Genomic DNA, 14512 nt, shown 5'->3' on the forward strand with positions numbered 1-14512 from the left:
TTTGTTGTTGTTGTTTTTAAAGTAGCTCACGCCTGTAATCCCAGCACTTTGGGAGGCTAAGGCAGATGAATCACTTGCGCTCAGAAGTTCAAGACCAGCCTTGGCAGCATGGCAAAATCCCATCTCTACAAAAAATACAAAAATTAGATGTGGCAGGCACTTGTAGTCCCAGCTACTCAAGAGGCTGAGGTGGGACGATAGCTTGGATTGCCCGAGCCTGAAAGGTTGAGGCTGCAGTGAGCCATGCTTGCACTACTGCATTCCAGCCTGGGTGACAAAGTGAGACCCTGTCTCGAAAAAAAAAAAAAAGTAGATTGAACCAGTGGTTTTAACACATTTTAACTGAAGTATTAATATAATACAGAGAGTTTTACAAGTCATAAACAAGCAGCTCAATTGAATTTGAATACATGACCAATGAGTTTTTAACTTTTCAAAAAAAAAATATTGACAACCTAGAGTGAACAGTTAAAACCTGAAATAGAACTGTGCTTAAATGAGGGGAGTGGGTGCAGGGCCCATTTCTCCCTACTGGGACCCTGAGGTGATCTTGAAAGATATTTCTAGATCTAATTAAATTGAATTTAAATATTGTAGTAATACTTGCAAGTATTATAGGGGTATGTATACATCTGATTTAAGATAGATGTACTGAAGCGGCTTTCCAGTTTTAAGATAGCAGAATGAAGAGGTTTATGCCTTCTTTTGGATATCACCCCAAGATAGCCAGAAAAACAGAAGCATAAACTCCATACTCAATTAACTAGGAGACTGTACCTGCAATCCTGAACTCTACAGTGTGTGAAGATAAAAAGCAGATGGAATAATAGCTGACCCAGGAGGGTGGAGGAAATGGAAACTAAAGAGACTACAGAGTGAAATATTATGCATACGCAGTTTGCTCTGCAAAACTCTGAAAAGGCTTAGGAATTGGTGGCATCAAGACCTTGAAAATCATAGGTAAAGCATGGGTCTGAAAAGAGGGAGTGCTGCTTGAAACTCCGCATGAGGAATAATCAGCACTAATCCCTAAGTAAGAAATTTTCTAAAAACCGATGGACATAATTCTATAGTTTGCAGCTGAGTGCCTAACACAAAGAATTTTTAAAATAAGAAAAAAGAACCATATCATGTATATTCAGAATATTAGGGGATAAAGAGAAGATTCTGAAAGCCGCTAGAGGCCAGGTGCAGTGGCTCACACTTGTAGTCTTGTCAGTTTGGGAGGCCAAGGAAGTAGGATCTCTTGAGGACCTGAGTTTGAGACCAGCCTGGGCAACATATCAAGACCCCATCTGTACAAAACAATTTAAAAATTAGCCAGATGTGGCAGCCTGTGCCTGTAGTCCCAGCTACGTGGGAGGCTGAGGTGGGAGGATTGCTTGTGCCCGGGAAGTTGAGATTTCAGTGAACCATAATTGCACCATTGTATTCCAGCCTAGGTGACAGAGCAAGACCCTGTCTCTAAAAATAAATAAATAAATAAATAAATAAATGAAAGCTTCTAGAAAAATAAAACAGATCTCCTGTTAAGGACTGGTAATCAGAAAGGCATCAAACTGCAAACAGCATTAGAATTTGTAAGTCAGAGTACCAAACCATCAAAGTCTGAGCTGAAAATTATTTCCAACCTTGAATTATGTATGCACACACATCACCAAATAGATTAAAGATAGTTTTAGGTTTGCAAATCTCCATCTCTTTCTTTTAATACATTCCATGCACTATTTCACAAAATGCTTCCAAAGGAACTTTCTTAAATGATTAAGATGTCTTAAAATGTCTTAAATTTTAATGTCTTAAAATGCCATTTTTGTCATCCAAAAATGAAATGAGGGAAGAGACAGACAGTAGGAAAAACCAAAAGAGGAAACCACATAGGGCATCTTGATCAGGCAGAGGCATGGAAGTTTACGGGATTGTTACAAAGGGAAGGGCCTAGATGGAAGCTGTGCGGCAGGCCTGGAGAATAACCAGCTCAGATTTGGAGCAAGAGGAGGAAAGGAAACAATCATTGGATACTTCTTGACTCAGCAGCAAATCATAGTTACAGAGTCATAACTAGAAATGATTTTAATAAAAAATGATTGGTTGGTTTGGGGGAAGGAAGCAGAATGTAGATTAAGAGAGTTCAATCCTTATCTAGCTTATGTTTGAAATATAAAGGTAAATACTAGAAGACATAGCTAAAATGATTTGAAATAACTGGATTTAGAGAGCAAGGGTGGGGTAGGGAGAGGAAGTCAGCTGTTTATCATTATAAGCCTTGAAATTGAGAAAAACGACAAAATAGATTTGCAGACAACCAAAATTTTGACTGAGGGCACCCTTTCTTGAGGTAATAAATACCTAAAATAAGGTTTCTGGCTGGGTGTGGTGGCTCATGCCTGTAATCCCAGCACTTTAGGAGGCCAAGGCAGGCGGATCACTTGAGGTTAGGAGTTTGAGACCAGCCTGGCCAACATGTTGAAAGCCCGTCTCTACTAAAAATACAAAAAAAATTAGTCGGGCTCAGTGGTGGGCACCCCGTAATCCCAGCTACTTGGGAGGCTGAGGCATGAGAATCGCTTGAACCCGGGAGGCAGAGGTTGCAGTGAGCCGAGATTGTGCCACTGTACTCCAGCCTGGGTGACAGAGTGAGACTCAGTCTCAAAAAAAAACAAAAAAACTACAACAAAAAAAAAAACAAAACAAAAAACCAAGTAAGATTTCTTCTTTAATGTCTTTTATTAATAGTGATCCATAAAGCTATATGAAAATGGTAACATGATTTAAAAGTTTTCTGACTGTAAGAGCTTTCATTGAGTACTCTTGGTTCTTCATTGACAGGAGTGTCCTCATTGTAATGCTACAGGGATTCCAGCCCTACCTTCCCTCCTTGTGGTACCAGTAAACCTGAATTTAATCATATAACTAGGGTTCCCTTATCCCTTCAGTGATGCCCTAGATTCTACAATAATACGATAGGGATTCCTTGTTGATTTTCTACACTTCCTCTCCTCCCCTCCTCCTCCCTTCGAATCCACAAAGGTTCCAAACAGGCACACAGGCATTAGAATTCTATGTTCTGCCTTTGGCCTGCCAAGAGGATAGTTCTATATTAGGTGGTTCAGTTCAAACATTTTGAGCACTGCAGTTGTACCAGGTACTGTGTTAGATGCTAAAGGCACAAAGATGAGTAAGACACAGTCCCCATCCTCAAGAGCTTGTAGTTTAGTAGAGGAGGCTGATAGTTGAGTAATAATATAACAATCAAAGTATGTACAGGGTGAGTATCCCTTATCCAAAATGCTTGGGACCAGAAGTGTTTTGGATTTTGGATTTTTTCAGATTTTTTAGCATTTTGGAATATTTGCATATACATAATGAGATATCTTGGGGATGGGGCCAAGTCTAAACAAAACTCATTTATGTTATAACTCTTATACACATAGTCTGAAGGTAATTTTATGTAATATTTCAAATAATTTTGTGCATGGAATAAAGTTGTGACTGCATTTTGACTGCGACTTGCCACATGAGGTCAGATGTGAAATTATCTACTTGTGGTATCATGTTGATGTTCAGAGTTTTGGATTTTGGAGCATTTCCAGTTTTGGGTTTTCAGATTATTGATGCTCAATCTGTATATACTGTATATTTATTTTTAAGACGGAGTTTCGCTGTGTCACCCAGGCTGGAGTGTGGTGGCGTGATCTTGGCTAACTGCAGCCTCCGTCTCCGGGTTCAAGGAATTCTCCTGCCTCAGCCTCCTGAGTAGATAGGACTACAGGCATCCGACACCAAGCCTGGCTAATTTTTGTACTTTTTTTAGAAGAGTTGGGGTTTCACTGTGTTGGCCAGGCCGGTCTTAAACTCCTGACCTCAAGTGATCTGCCCACCTTGGCCTCCCAAAGTGCTAGAATTACAGGCGTGAGCCACCATGTCCGGCCTTAACCTGTATATACTAAATGAAGAACATTTCTGCTTTCTGCCCATGGACACTAAAAGTTGTTTATAATGATGTCAAATGACTATTAGTATAAAATCTGGGCCAGGCACGGTAGCTCACACCTGTAATCCAAGTACTTTGGGAGCCGGAGGTGGGTGGAGTACTTGAGGTCAGGAGTTTCAGACCAGTGTGGCCAATATGGTGAAACCCCATCTCTGCTAAAAATACAAAAATTAGCAGGGCATGGTGGCATGTGCCTGTAGTCCCAGCTGCTTGGGAGACTGAGGCAGGAGAATCGCTTGAACCCAGGAGGCAGAGGTTGCAGTGAGCCGAGATCATGTCACTGCACTCCAGCCTGAGTGACAGAGTGAGACCCTGTCTCATAAATAAATAAATAAAATAAAATAAAATCTGTAACTTGATGTGTATGTGCTTTTTTTTTTTTTCCTTTTAGCTAATAGACCAGTTAAAGCCTGGAGGAAGATTGATATTGCCAGTTGGTCCTGCAGGTGGAAACCAAATGTTGGAGCAGTATGACAAGCTACAAGATGGCAGCGTCAAAATGAAGCCTCTGATGGGGGTGATATACGTGCCTTTAACAGATAAAGAAAAGCAGTGGTCCAGGTGGAAGTGATTTTATCTTCTGCTCTTTCTTCTTCCACACATGCAAGGTGAAAGGGTGTGGATTTTAAGACATTAGATTACAAGAGCTGTTTTTGGTTGTCACCTTTATGCTCCTCCATTATAACATCAGAAATTCATTACATTAAAAATGTGAAAAATGTTGCATGGTCTGCCCTTATTTTGGTTTAACATATGTATCTTTGGGAAAGGGAGGGTGAGACTTGGTTGGCACAAAGGCTTTTTTTTTCTTTTTTTTTTTAAGAGATTTTCAGCTGCAATTCAGTACTTTGTAAGGATTTTTTATTCATTATCAGCCACTCTGTTTTTATATTTTTAAATTATTTTTATAGCACTGGATGGGCATGGAAACAATGAGTTTGGTCTGTAAAAGAGGCCAGGTGGAGTGGCTCACGCCTGTAATCCCAGCACTTTGGGAGGCCGGGGTGGGCAGATCATTTGAGGTCAGGAGTTTGAGACTAGCCTGGCCAACATGGTGAAACCCCGTCTCTATTAAAAATACAAAATCAGCTGGACGTTGGGGCGCAGGCCTGTAATCCCAGCTACTCAGGAGGCTGAGCCAGGAGAATCGCTTAAGCCCGGAGGTCGAGGTTGCAGTGGGCCGAGATTTTGACACTGCTCTCCAGCCTGGGACACGGAGCGAGGCTCTGTCTCAAAAAAAACAAAAAACAAAAAAAAAAACAAGGGGCCATCATTTCCTGCCCTGTTTATTGTACCCACAAGGAGAAAGAAGGGGAAAGATAACAGTTGTCTCAATTTTCTAAAATGTGACAATACCAGAGAGGACATTCTACCTCTCAGCTTGGTTTATCTGTTTCAACCAAATCATAGATACTTGACAGCCCATATCTATTTTTCATTCAGCCCTGTTTAAGATTCACCTTCTCCCCATTCTATAGAATAGGCCAACCACTGTTTAAGCTATTCTGGCTAAATTCCTAGGGACAGGCAAGGATTCTACAAGTTACCCAATGAGTGCCCAAGTCTCACAAACCCACCCAAAGGGTCAGCAGCATGCAGCAACTTTCAGCACAGCATGGCTTATAAAGAATGTCCACTTTTGTTTTATGTCTCAGCATAATCTGAGTATTTTGTTTGAAGCCAAGATTTCTCTTCTCTTTTCCTCTGCTTCCCACTCCCTTCCATGAGAGAGAGTGACATCAGTACATAACAGTGCCATTAGCCCAAATTACTTGAAATTAAATGCCAAAACAAGAAAGGCTTTACAGTTTCCTTGTCTTAGAATCTATTTTTATTTGACATAAAGATTCTTATTTTAAAATAATTATTTTCTTAATAAGTAAAAGGGGTGATAATAAGTTTAATAGATCTCTCAATTTTGTTTTTATTCTTCACCAATAGCTATTTTCTGTGAATTATAGCCTGGAGCACAGCCACTGGAAAAAAAAAAAGCATTTTAGGCCAGACATTTTATGCCTGTAATCCCAGCACTTTGGAAGGCTGAGGCGAGCCAATCATCTTAAGTCAGGAGTTTGAGACCAGCCTGGCCAACATGGTGAAACCGTGTCTCTACTAAAAACACAAAAATTAGCCAAGCATGGTGGCTTACACCCGTAGTCTCAGACACTCAGGAGGCTGAGGCAGGAGAATCGCTTGAACCCAGGAGGCGGAGGTTGCAGTGAGTCGAGATCACACTGCTACATTCTAGCCTGGGCAACAGAGCAAGATTCTGTCTCAAAAAATAAATAAATGAATAAAAATTAAAATTAAAAAGGCATTTAAAAAATTACTGGTTTTTTCAACTGGAATCAGATGTAGTTACTAACAACTAACTACAACCTTCCTTCACTTTGCTTCTTACTGTATGGTTTATACAATTACATAATTGTGAGATTATTATAGTATAAAAGGGGCAAATATGTTACTGAAATTTGATAAGAGTTGATTTTCATTAGAAACTTTGAAATTTTTCTTTTTATATACAATAAATATTAGTGAACATCTTGCCTATAACTTAATTATGAAGGAATTATAAAAAGAGAATTTTGTTTTTGTGACTAGAGGTAGATTTACTGTGAAGCTGACAAAGCTGAAGCTGCAGAGCCCTTGCTTGCCTAGGTTTTCCCCTACCCTGGTCTTAATTTAATTAAAAAAAATTTTTTTTAAGGCAGAGTCCTGCTCTGTTACCCAGGCTGTGTAGAGGAGTGGTGCAATCTCAGCTTACTACAACCTCCGTCTCCCAGGTTCAAGTGATTCTCCTGCCTCAGCTTCCCGAGTAGCTGGGAGTAGAGGTGCACAGCTAATTTTTGTATTTTCAGTTGAGAAGGGGTTTTACCATGTTGACCAGGCTGGTCTTGAACTCCTGACCTCAGGTGATCTGCCCGCCTTGGCCTCCCAAAGTGCTGGGATTACAGGCGTCAGCCACCATGTCCGGCTCTGTTCTTAATTTTATATTAAGCATAGTCTTACTGTTTTTTTTTTTTTAACTTCATAAAAAGGTTCCCCTGCTCTCTAATTATATAAACCTTAGGCCGCCACAAAACCTGAATCCACCCTTGATAAAACCAAACTATTTGTATTAACAAATTTAAAATAGGGCCAGGTACGGTAGCTTATGCCTGTAATCCCAATGCTTTGGGAGGCTGAGGTGGGAGGATCACTTGAAGCCAGAAGTTCAAGACAAGCCTGGGAAACATAGTGAGACCTCATATCTACTAAAAATTTAAGAACTAGCCAGGCGTGGTGGTGTGCACCTCTAGTTCTGGCTACTTGGGAAGCTGAGATGAGAGGATCACTTAAGCCCAGAAGCAGCTGTGAGCTGTGATCACCACAGCATTCCAGGCTGGGCAACAGAGCAAGACCTTATCTCTAAAAAAACATTTAGAATAATTTTTAAATTTATGGACAATTATTCAGTCATCTGCTAAACATTAAATGTATACTTGCTTTTAGGCTGGGTGCAGTGGCTCTTGCCTGTAATCCCAGCACTTTGGGAGGCGGAGGCGGGTGGATCATGAGGTCAGGAGATCGAGACCATCCTGGGTAACACGGTGAAACCCTGTCTCTACTAAAAATACAAAAAAAATTAGCCGGGCGTGGTGGCAGGCACCTGTAGTCCCAGCTACTCGGGAGGCTGAGGCAGGAGAATGGCGTGAACCTGGGAGGCGGAGCTTGCAGTGAGCTGAGATCACGCCACTGCACTCCAGCCTGGGCAACAGAGCAAGACTCTGTCTCAAAAAAAAAAAAAAAAAAAAAGTGTATACCTGGTTTTCCTTTTAACCTTCAAAGTTTTTTAAAAAATTGAGCAAATTTAGGCTGGGCACAGTGGCTCATGCCTGTAATCCCAGCACTTTGGGAGGCCGAGGCGGGCAGATCACGAGGTCAGGAGATCGAGACCATCCTGGCCAACATCATGAAAACCCATCTCTACTAAAAAAATACAAAAATACAAAAATTAGCTGGGCGTGGTGGCGGGCACCTGTAATTCCAGCTACTCAGGAGGCTGAGGCAGGAGAATTGCTTGAACCCAGGAGGCGGAGATTGCAGTGACGCTACATTGCGCCACTGCACTCTAGCCTGGCAACAGAGCAAGACTCTGTCTCAAAAAGAAAAAAAGAAATCAAGCAAATTTACATGTTTGCACCATCAGAAAAAAAAATTTTCTCCAGCTGTACCAAGAGGACTTTCCAATTTTTTCTGTTGTAGATTTTTAAAATCTCTTTGTTGAAATACATTTTCCTGTATCCAGAGATTGGTTCTAATTAAAAAGATGGTTGCTTGATTGTAATTCTTAAAGTTTAAATACTATAAATAAAGGTAAAATAAAATCTAGAAACTAAATTGGGAAAAAACCAAACTACTACATTAAAAAAAAAAAAATTTGGCCTAAAATATTACTGGAAAATAGGATGTTTTAGAGGGGACAACATCAATAGTTAACCTAAAATCTGAAGAGACCATTCATCTGTAATATCTCTTTGTGTCGATAAACTTGTCAATCAGGATCCAGCCAGGAAACAGAAGGCGTACTCAGACAGGATTTTGAAATGATTTTAATGAAAGGACTTTTCAGAGAAATATGGGAAAGGTTATGGAAACAAATAAAGGATGTTGTTATACCCAGGGATCAGGGACACCCAGGGTAATAGCAAGAAGCTTTTACCATTATAGACCTAAAGGGGAAGTAGTAGGAAACAACTTTACTGAAACCCATTGAGAACAGGGACAGCCAGGGTCAGGGGTGGAGGGCATGGGAGCTTGGTTCCTGACAGGAGCTGTAGTGAGAGAGGGAAGTGGCTACTACTAGGTCTCTGAGTCACCTCAGCTTTCTCATCTCCCCTCTCTGCTGTCTTAATGGGGCATCACTTAGACCAGAAGTCGGAGGAAGGGGCCCTGTGGCAAACGTGGTCTGAAATCAGTTCTCACCACTACCTCCTTTCCCTTTCCCCTAAGTAGGTACCCATGCTTCTTTTAAAATTTAAGTCTGGAATAGATTTGAGGGTCCTCTAGTTTTTGTGTGCACTATTTCTGTTCTCTTTAGGCCAATGTAAGCTTAAACTGTTCTTGACAGACAAAAAAAGTGTATTTTAAATTGCCTTTGAAAAGAAACATCTAATGCTTTTCTTTGGCCATTTGTTCAGTTGTTAAATATTTTCAGCATGAGGATCTTAATATTATTTGTGAATTTAACCAATATGCATATGCCAACTAGGCCAGTTACTGTACTAGGTGCCAGGAGTCGTCAGCTGTGAATTTGAAACTGACTGCTCTCATGGAGCTTACAGTAATGTAGGAGATGCAAAGACCAAGATGAATAGTCTGTTATAGGGTAGTGTTCAGACTCACAGTAGGGAGCCAGGCAGTGAAGTGATCAGAATTACATTTCAGAAAGATAACTCCAGCTGTCGTGTAGAGAGTAGCCTGGGAAGGGACAAAAGTCAAGTCAGAAACAGGAAGTGGTTATAGCAATTCAGGAGTGAAATGATGATGGTCTGCATTAAGGCAGTGTTAGTAAGGATAGAGAGAAGTGGGTAGATAGCTACAACTAAAAAACTGTCACTGTTTTCTGGGAATTATCATCTAAAAAGTTCCCTAGTCAACTTCTTGCCAGGCTACTTGATTTCTGTTCTTTCAAACTTTGTTTTTGTTTTTGTTTTGTTTTATTTTGTTTTGTTTTGATACAGTCTCTCTCTGTCACCCAGGTTGGAGTGCAGTGGCATGATCTCTGCTTACTGCAGCCTCAACCTCCTGGGCTCAAGCGACCCCCCTGCCTCAGCCTCCTGAGTAGCTAGGACCACAGGGCATGTCACCATACTCAGCTGATTTTCTTGTTTTTTTTTTTTTTTTTGTAGACAAGGGGTTTTGCCATGTTGCCTAGGCTGGTCTCGGACTCCTGAGCTCAAGCATTCCACCCACCTCAGCCTCCCAAAGTGCTGGGATTATAGGCTTGAGCCACCAGCCTCAAACTTTCTTCAGGATTACTTTAACTCATTAAATACTTTCCTAGGAACCTTCTCTTGTGTCTCACCAGCTTTCCACCTTTCTTACTGAGGAATCCAGAGCTAATTGCAGTGCTCTGATAAGGATGAGGTCCCATTTTTGCTGAGGAGATGTGACAGAAACTGTATTTTTAAAAATGAGAATTAGTGGACATGCGGAATTCTAGTACCAAGTAAAGATCCAAACTTGAATGTAGACTTGAGTCTTTTTACACTTGGAAAGATGTCACTTGTAATTTTGGTGGATTAATAGAAGGGGAGACAATGCCAGATCTATAGGCCAGACACCTAGAATCTGTGGAATTGTGTTCACGACTATGGATATGTAATAGTTGTATTAGTTGCTACAGAAAGTTAATAGTTCTTAAGTATGTATTTTATTTTAAATAAATATATTTATATGTAAAAATATTTTGTTAATTTTCTGGTAAAAGCTTTATTTTTACTTTTATGTATTTATATATATTTTTGAGACAGAGTCTCACTCTGTCGCCCAGGCTGCAGTACAGTGGTGCGATCTCAGCTCACTGCAGCCTCTGCCCCCTGGGTTCAAGTGATTCTCCTGCCTCAGCCTCCCGCATAGCTGGGACTACAGGCACACACCACAACACCTGGCTAATTTTTGTATTTTTAGTAAAGACAGGGTTTCACTGTGTTGACCAGGCTGGTCTCAAACTCCTGACATCAAGTGATCCGCCCGCCTCAGCCTCCCAAAGTGCTGGGATTACAGGTGTGAGCTATCACACCCAGACTATTTTTGTTTTTAATAGTCACAAGAGTTAGTGTAATTGGTCCATCTTTGGTTTGTGAAACTGAGGAATGTTCAAGTTTATTATTCCATAAGCTCTTTGTTTATTGATATCTTCTTAAAGTGCCTTGCATCTGTGAAAAAGGTGTTAGGAATTGACTGCATTTCCAAGATTGACAGTATTGGTGCTAAGGGATCCAGTTGATCCTGTGTTCCATATTCTATATTGTTCCTTTTTAATCTCTTTACGTATGTTCCAGTATTATGACATACATTGCATCCTTAAAAGAAGGGATATATTTCTGTTACTTTTGGAATTCTTTTTGTCTCTCATAATGCTTCATACAAAGCAAATTGTACAACACTTTTATTACCTTGGAAGATCCATGAAATTATTAGAAAACATTCATGGATTCTGATTATTGTTTCCTTGTAGTATATCTTTTCATTTATTATTGGTAAAGAATGTATAAGACTAAATGTTAGTATCATAGAGTTATTAAAATCTAATTAAATTATATATAATTATATACTAGTAGAAATATATAGTTATTAACCTTATGAATATATTTAGCATAGTATATAGCAATTTTAAAGAGCCTTTCTAAAAATTTAGTACACGCTATTTTTTATTGTAAATGATCTTTGCATGTAAGTCAGATAAAGAAATGGTCATATAGAATTTTGGACATTGGGAAAAATTTAATAATTTGAAAGTTACATGGATTTAGAGTAATGGGCTTTTACAAGATTGTACATGCGCTGGCAGCAAATTTTTGTTTTTCCCTAGAACCCCTAATTTTAAAATTCAGGTCTACAAACCTAATTTCCTTTTTTAAAGTATTTTTTAGATGGAGAGGATAGTTGGGAAAATGGTACTATGTTGTTGAGGGGGCATGAATTTATTTACAGTATACTTAATGTCTTTCAGGAGGTAAATTGTAAATTATTATTATTATTATTATTATTATTATTATTGTTTTCTGAGATGGAGTCTCACTCTGTCACCCAGGCTGGAGTGCAGTGGCGCGTTCTCAGCTCACTGCAACCTCCGCCTCCCTGGTTCAAGCAGTTCTCCTGCCTCAGCTTCCCAAGTAGCTGGGATTACAGGTGCATGCCACCATGCCTGGCTAATTGTATTTTTAGTAGAGATGAAGTTTCACCATGTTAGCCAGGATGGTCTCAATCTCCTGACCTCATGATCCGCCCGCCTCAGCCTCCCAAAGTGCTGGGATTACAGGTGTGAGTCACCGCCCCCGGCCAAATTGTAGTAAATTATTTAAAAATAACAGTATCTTTGGCTTGGGTATGGTGGCTCACACCTGTAATCCCGCACTTTGGGAGGCTGAGGCAGGCGGATCACTTGAGGTCAGGAGTTTGAGACCAGCCTGGCCAACATGATGAAACCCTCTCTACTAAAACTACAAAAAAAAAAATTTAGCTGTGTGTGGTGGTGCCTGCCTGTAATCCCAGCTACTTCGGAGGCTGAGGCAGGAGAATTACTGGAACCAGGGAGGCGGAGGTTGCAGTGAGCTGAGATCGCACCACTGCACTCCAGCCTGGGCGACAGAGCGAGACTTCATCTCAGAAAAAAAAAAAAGAAAGAAAAAGTCAAAACAAGAAAAACAATCTCTTCAATTCATATTCTAAAAAGCACAAGTGAATTTTAGTTTATGAATAGAGCACTTTGCAGGTAATTCTTTGTAGACGAAATATTTTAACGCCTGCATGAGTTTAAGTAAAAGCTGTTCTATGAGAATTATAATATTGTTATTTGGTAGAATATAGTAAGAGGAAGCAGACTTATAATTTGTCATTTAATAGATAATCCAATACTCTAGGATAAAGGCAGCTTATTGGAGAAATAATTTTTAAAATATTTTCTTGCACAATTTATAAAATTTAGTTTTAAAAAATTGTCCAGTAATTTACCCCCACTTACTTGTGAAATATGAGCTCTTTATTTCTTCTTCCCTTCAAATTTAACAACTTTTTCAAAACTTTTACCTTTAATTTTTATTGCAGACAAGTTGCTAGGATAGTACAAATAACTCCTAAATCTCTTCATCCAGAGTCATCAATTATTAGATTTTTCTACATTTCTTTCCCCTCTTTCTATATATACATATATGTAATTTTTTCCTTTTTCTTAAACCACTTGAGACTTAATTATCAATATCTTGCTTCTTTACCCCTAAAGTTCTTGTTTTTTCACTCAGATCACCTTCAGCTATGAGGCTTGTGGGCTTTTCTCATAGTTTTATTCATTTTTTCACTTTTAACAGTTTTACTGAGGTATAATTGAGATACCATACAGTTTATTTTAGACTGCATTTTTATTCCTTCCTTCCTCTCACTGGCAGTTGCTGGTACAGTGCTGCACCTGGCTGAGCAAATGGTTTCTTTTGGAGCTGATAAAGCTGCCTTATGAAATCAGCTGACAGGTATATTATACCTACAGATGATGCCTTTTCTCTCAGAGAGCTTAGGTTGAGATTGACCCACTCCACAATTGCTAATGGACATTCTGAGCAAAAGACCACATTTTTGTCCAATTTTGTGAATGTAACTATTAACTCATTTGAACTCTAAAACACTTAAGTTGTCATTTTACTATAGTGTAAAGAAGAACATAGGTCTAAAAGATAATTTTTCTGAATTTTGACATTGAAGGAAGATATCTATTTTTAGAAATAAAAAAGAACTCACGCCCTTGAGGTTGCATACTTCATTCTGGAGTGGCATGGAAGATGTTTGGAATGGCTGACCCTCTGTTGCTTTCACTTGGATTGTTTGCTTTTTTATCTTTTAAATATGTTGCTTGGTGATCAGTGCATTTTTATTGACTTAATAGTTGTATCTAAACTATTATAAAGTCAAATTGGGCAGTGTGTAACTCCTACTAATGTATTTCTCTCTTTTATCCTCACAGGGATGAATTGTAAAAGCAACATCAGCTTGACCAGTATAAAATTACAGTGGATTGCTCATCTCAGTCCTCAAAGCTTTTTGAAAACCAACACCATCACAGCTTGTTTTGGACTTTGTTACACTGTTATTTTCAGCATGAAAATGTGTGTTTTTTTTTAGGGTTTCTGATTCTTCAAAGAGGCACAGAGCCAAATTGGTAGAGGAAGGATACAGAGTATAAATTTGTGTAATATTACTTTAACATGCCTATATTTTACTTGGTAATATTAAAAGAAAGGGTTCTGAAAAATGGAAAACTTAGTTTGTCAATTGATTTTGAGGAGTGGTTTTTCTTTTCTTGGACACTTAATTCTGTTCTGATATTAATTTATCAGATTGCTTTTGTGCATTGGATAACACCACCATTCACAAGTTAAGATTCTTGGTATTTGGATGTCTGTTAGATGCTACTAAGAAAATAGAGATGAGCTTTCTTTTTAAAGCTTTTGATGTGGTGTCATAGAATAGCATGTTGTAGATACAATCAGCTGCTTTGTTACCTTAAAACTAGGCATTTGTAAATATTAAACCTTAAGATGGCAGGTGATGTCCTGTAAACACTCAGCTGTTCAGATTGGACATAACTGACTTAGTTCTTCCCTTCTCTCTCTCAAAATTATAGGAGACTTGTAGTTTAGTGTTGTTTTCTGTTTCTAATGTGCTGCTGATAATGTACATGAACTTAACATGCTGTGTAAGCTGTGTCCCAGTTCTTGAACAGTTTATGCAGTGCTGCTTTGCCAAATAAAGTTAAAAGCAAAA

At 39.2% G+C, this 14512-nt stretch overlaps 1 protein-coding gene across 4 annotated transcripts in view; it reads left to right on the forward strand.

The window, feature by feature from the left end:
- Positions 1–14512, forward strand: part of PCMT1 (protein-L-isoaspartate (D-aspartate) O-methyltransferase) — a 59654-nt gene extending 45142 nt beyond the window's left edge. For 2 of the 4 annotated variants that reach the window (XM_008006676.3, XM_008006678.3), the window contains 2 exons: positions 4386–4555; positions 13713–14512. In XM_008006676.3, coding sequence (XP_008004867.2) covers positions 4386–4555; positions 13713–13725 — 183 coding nt within the window. In that variant the 3' untranslated portion in view covers positions 13726–14512. Of the gene's footprint in view, positions 1–4385; positions 4603–13712 lie in introns of all 4 variants that reach the window. The other 2 variants (XM_008006677.3, XM_008006679.3) reach the window with 1 other exon arrangement.

The sequence above is a fragment of the Chlorocebus sabaeus genome, chromosome 13 (genome assembly GCF_047675955.1).
Source record: "Chlorocebus sabaeus isolate Y175 chromosome 13, mChlSab1.0.hap1, whole genome shotgun sequence".
Lineage (NCBI taxonomy): Eukaryota > Metazoa > Chordata > Mammalia > Primates > Cercopithecidae > Chlorocebus > Chlorocebus sabaeus.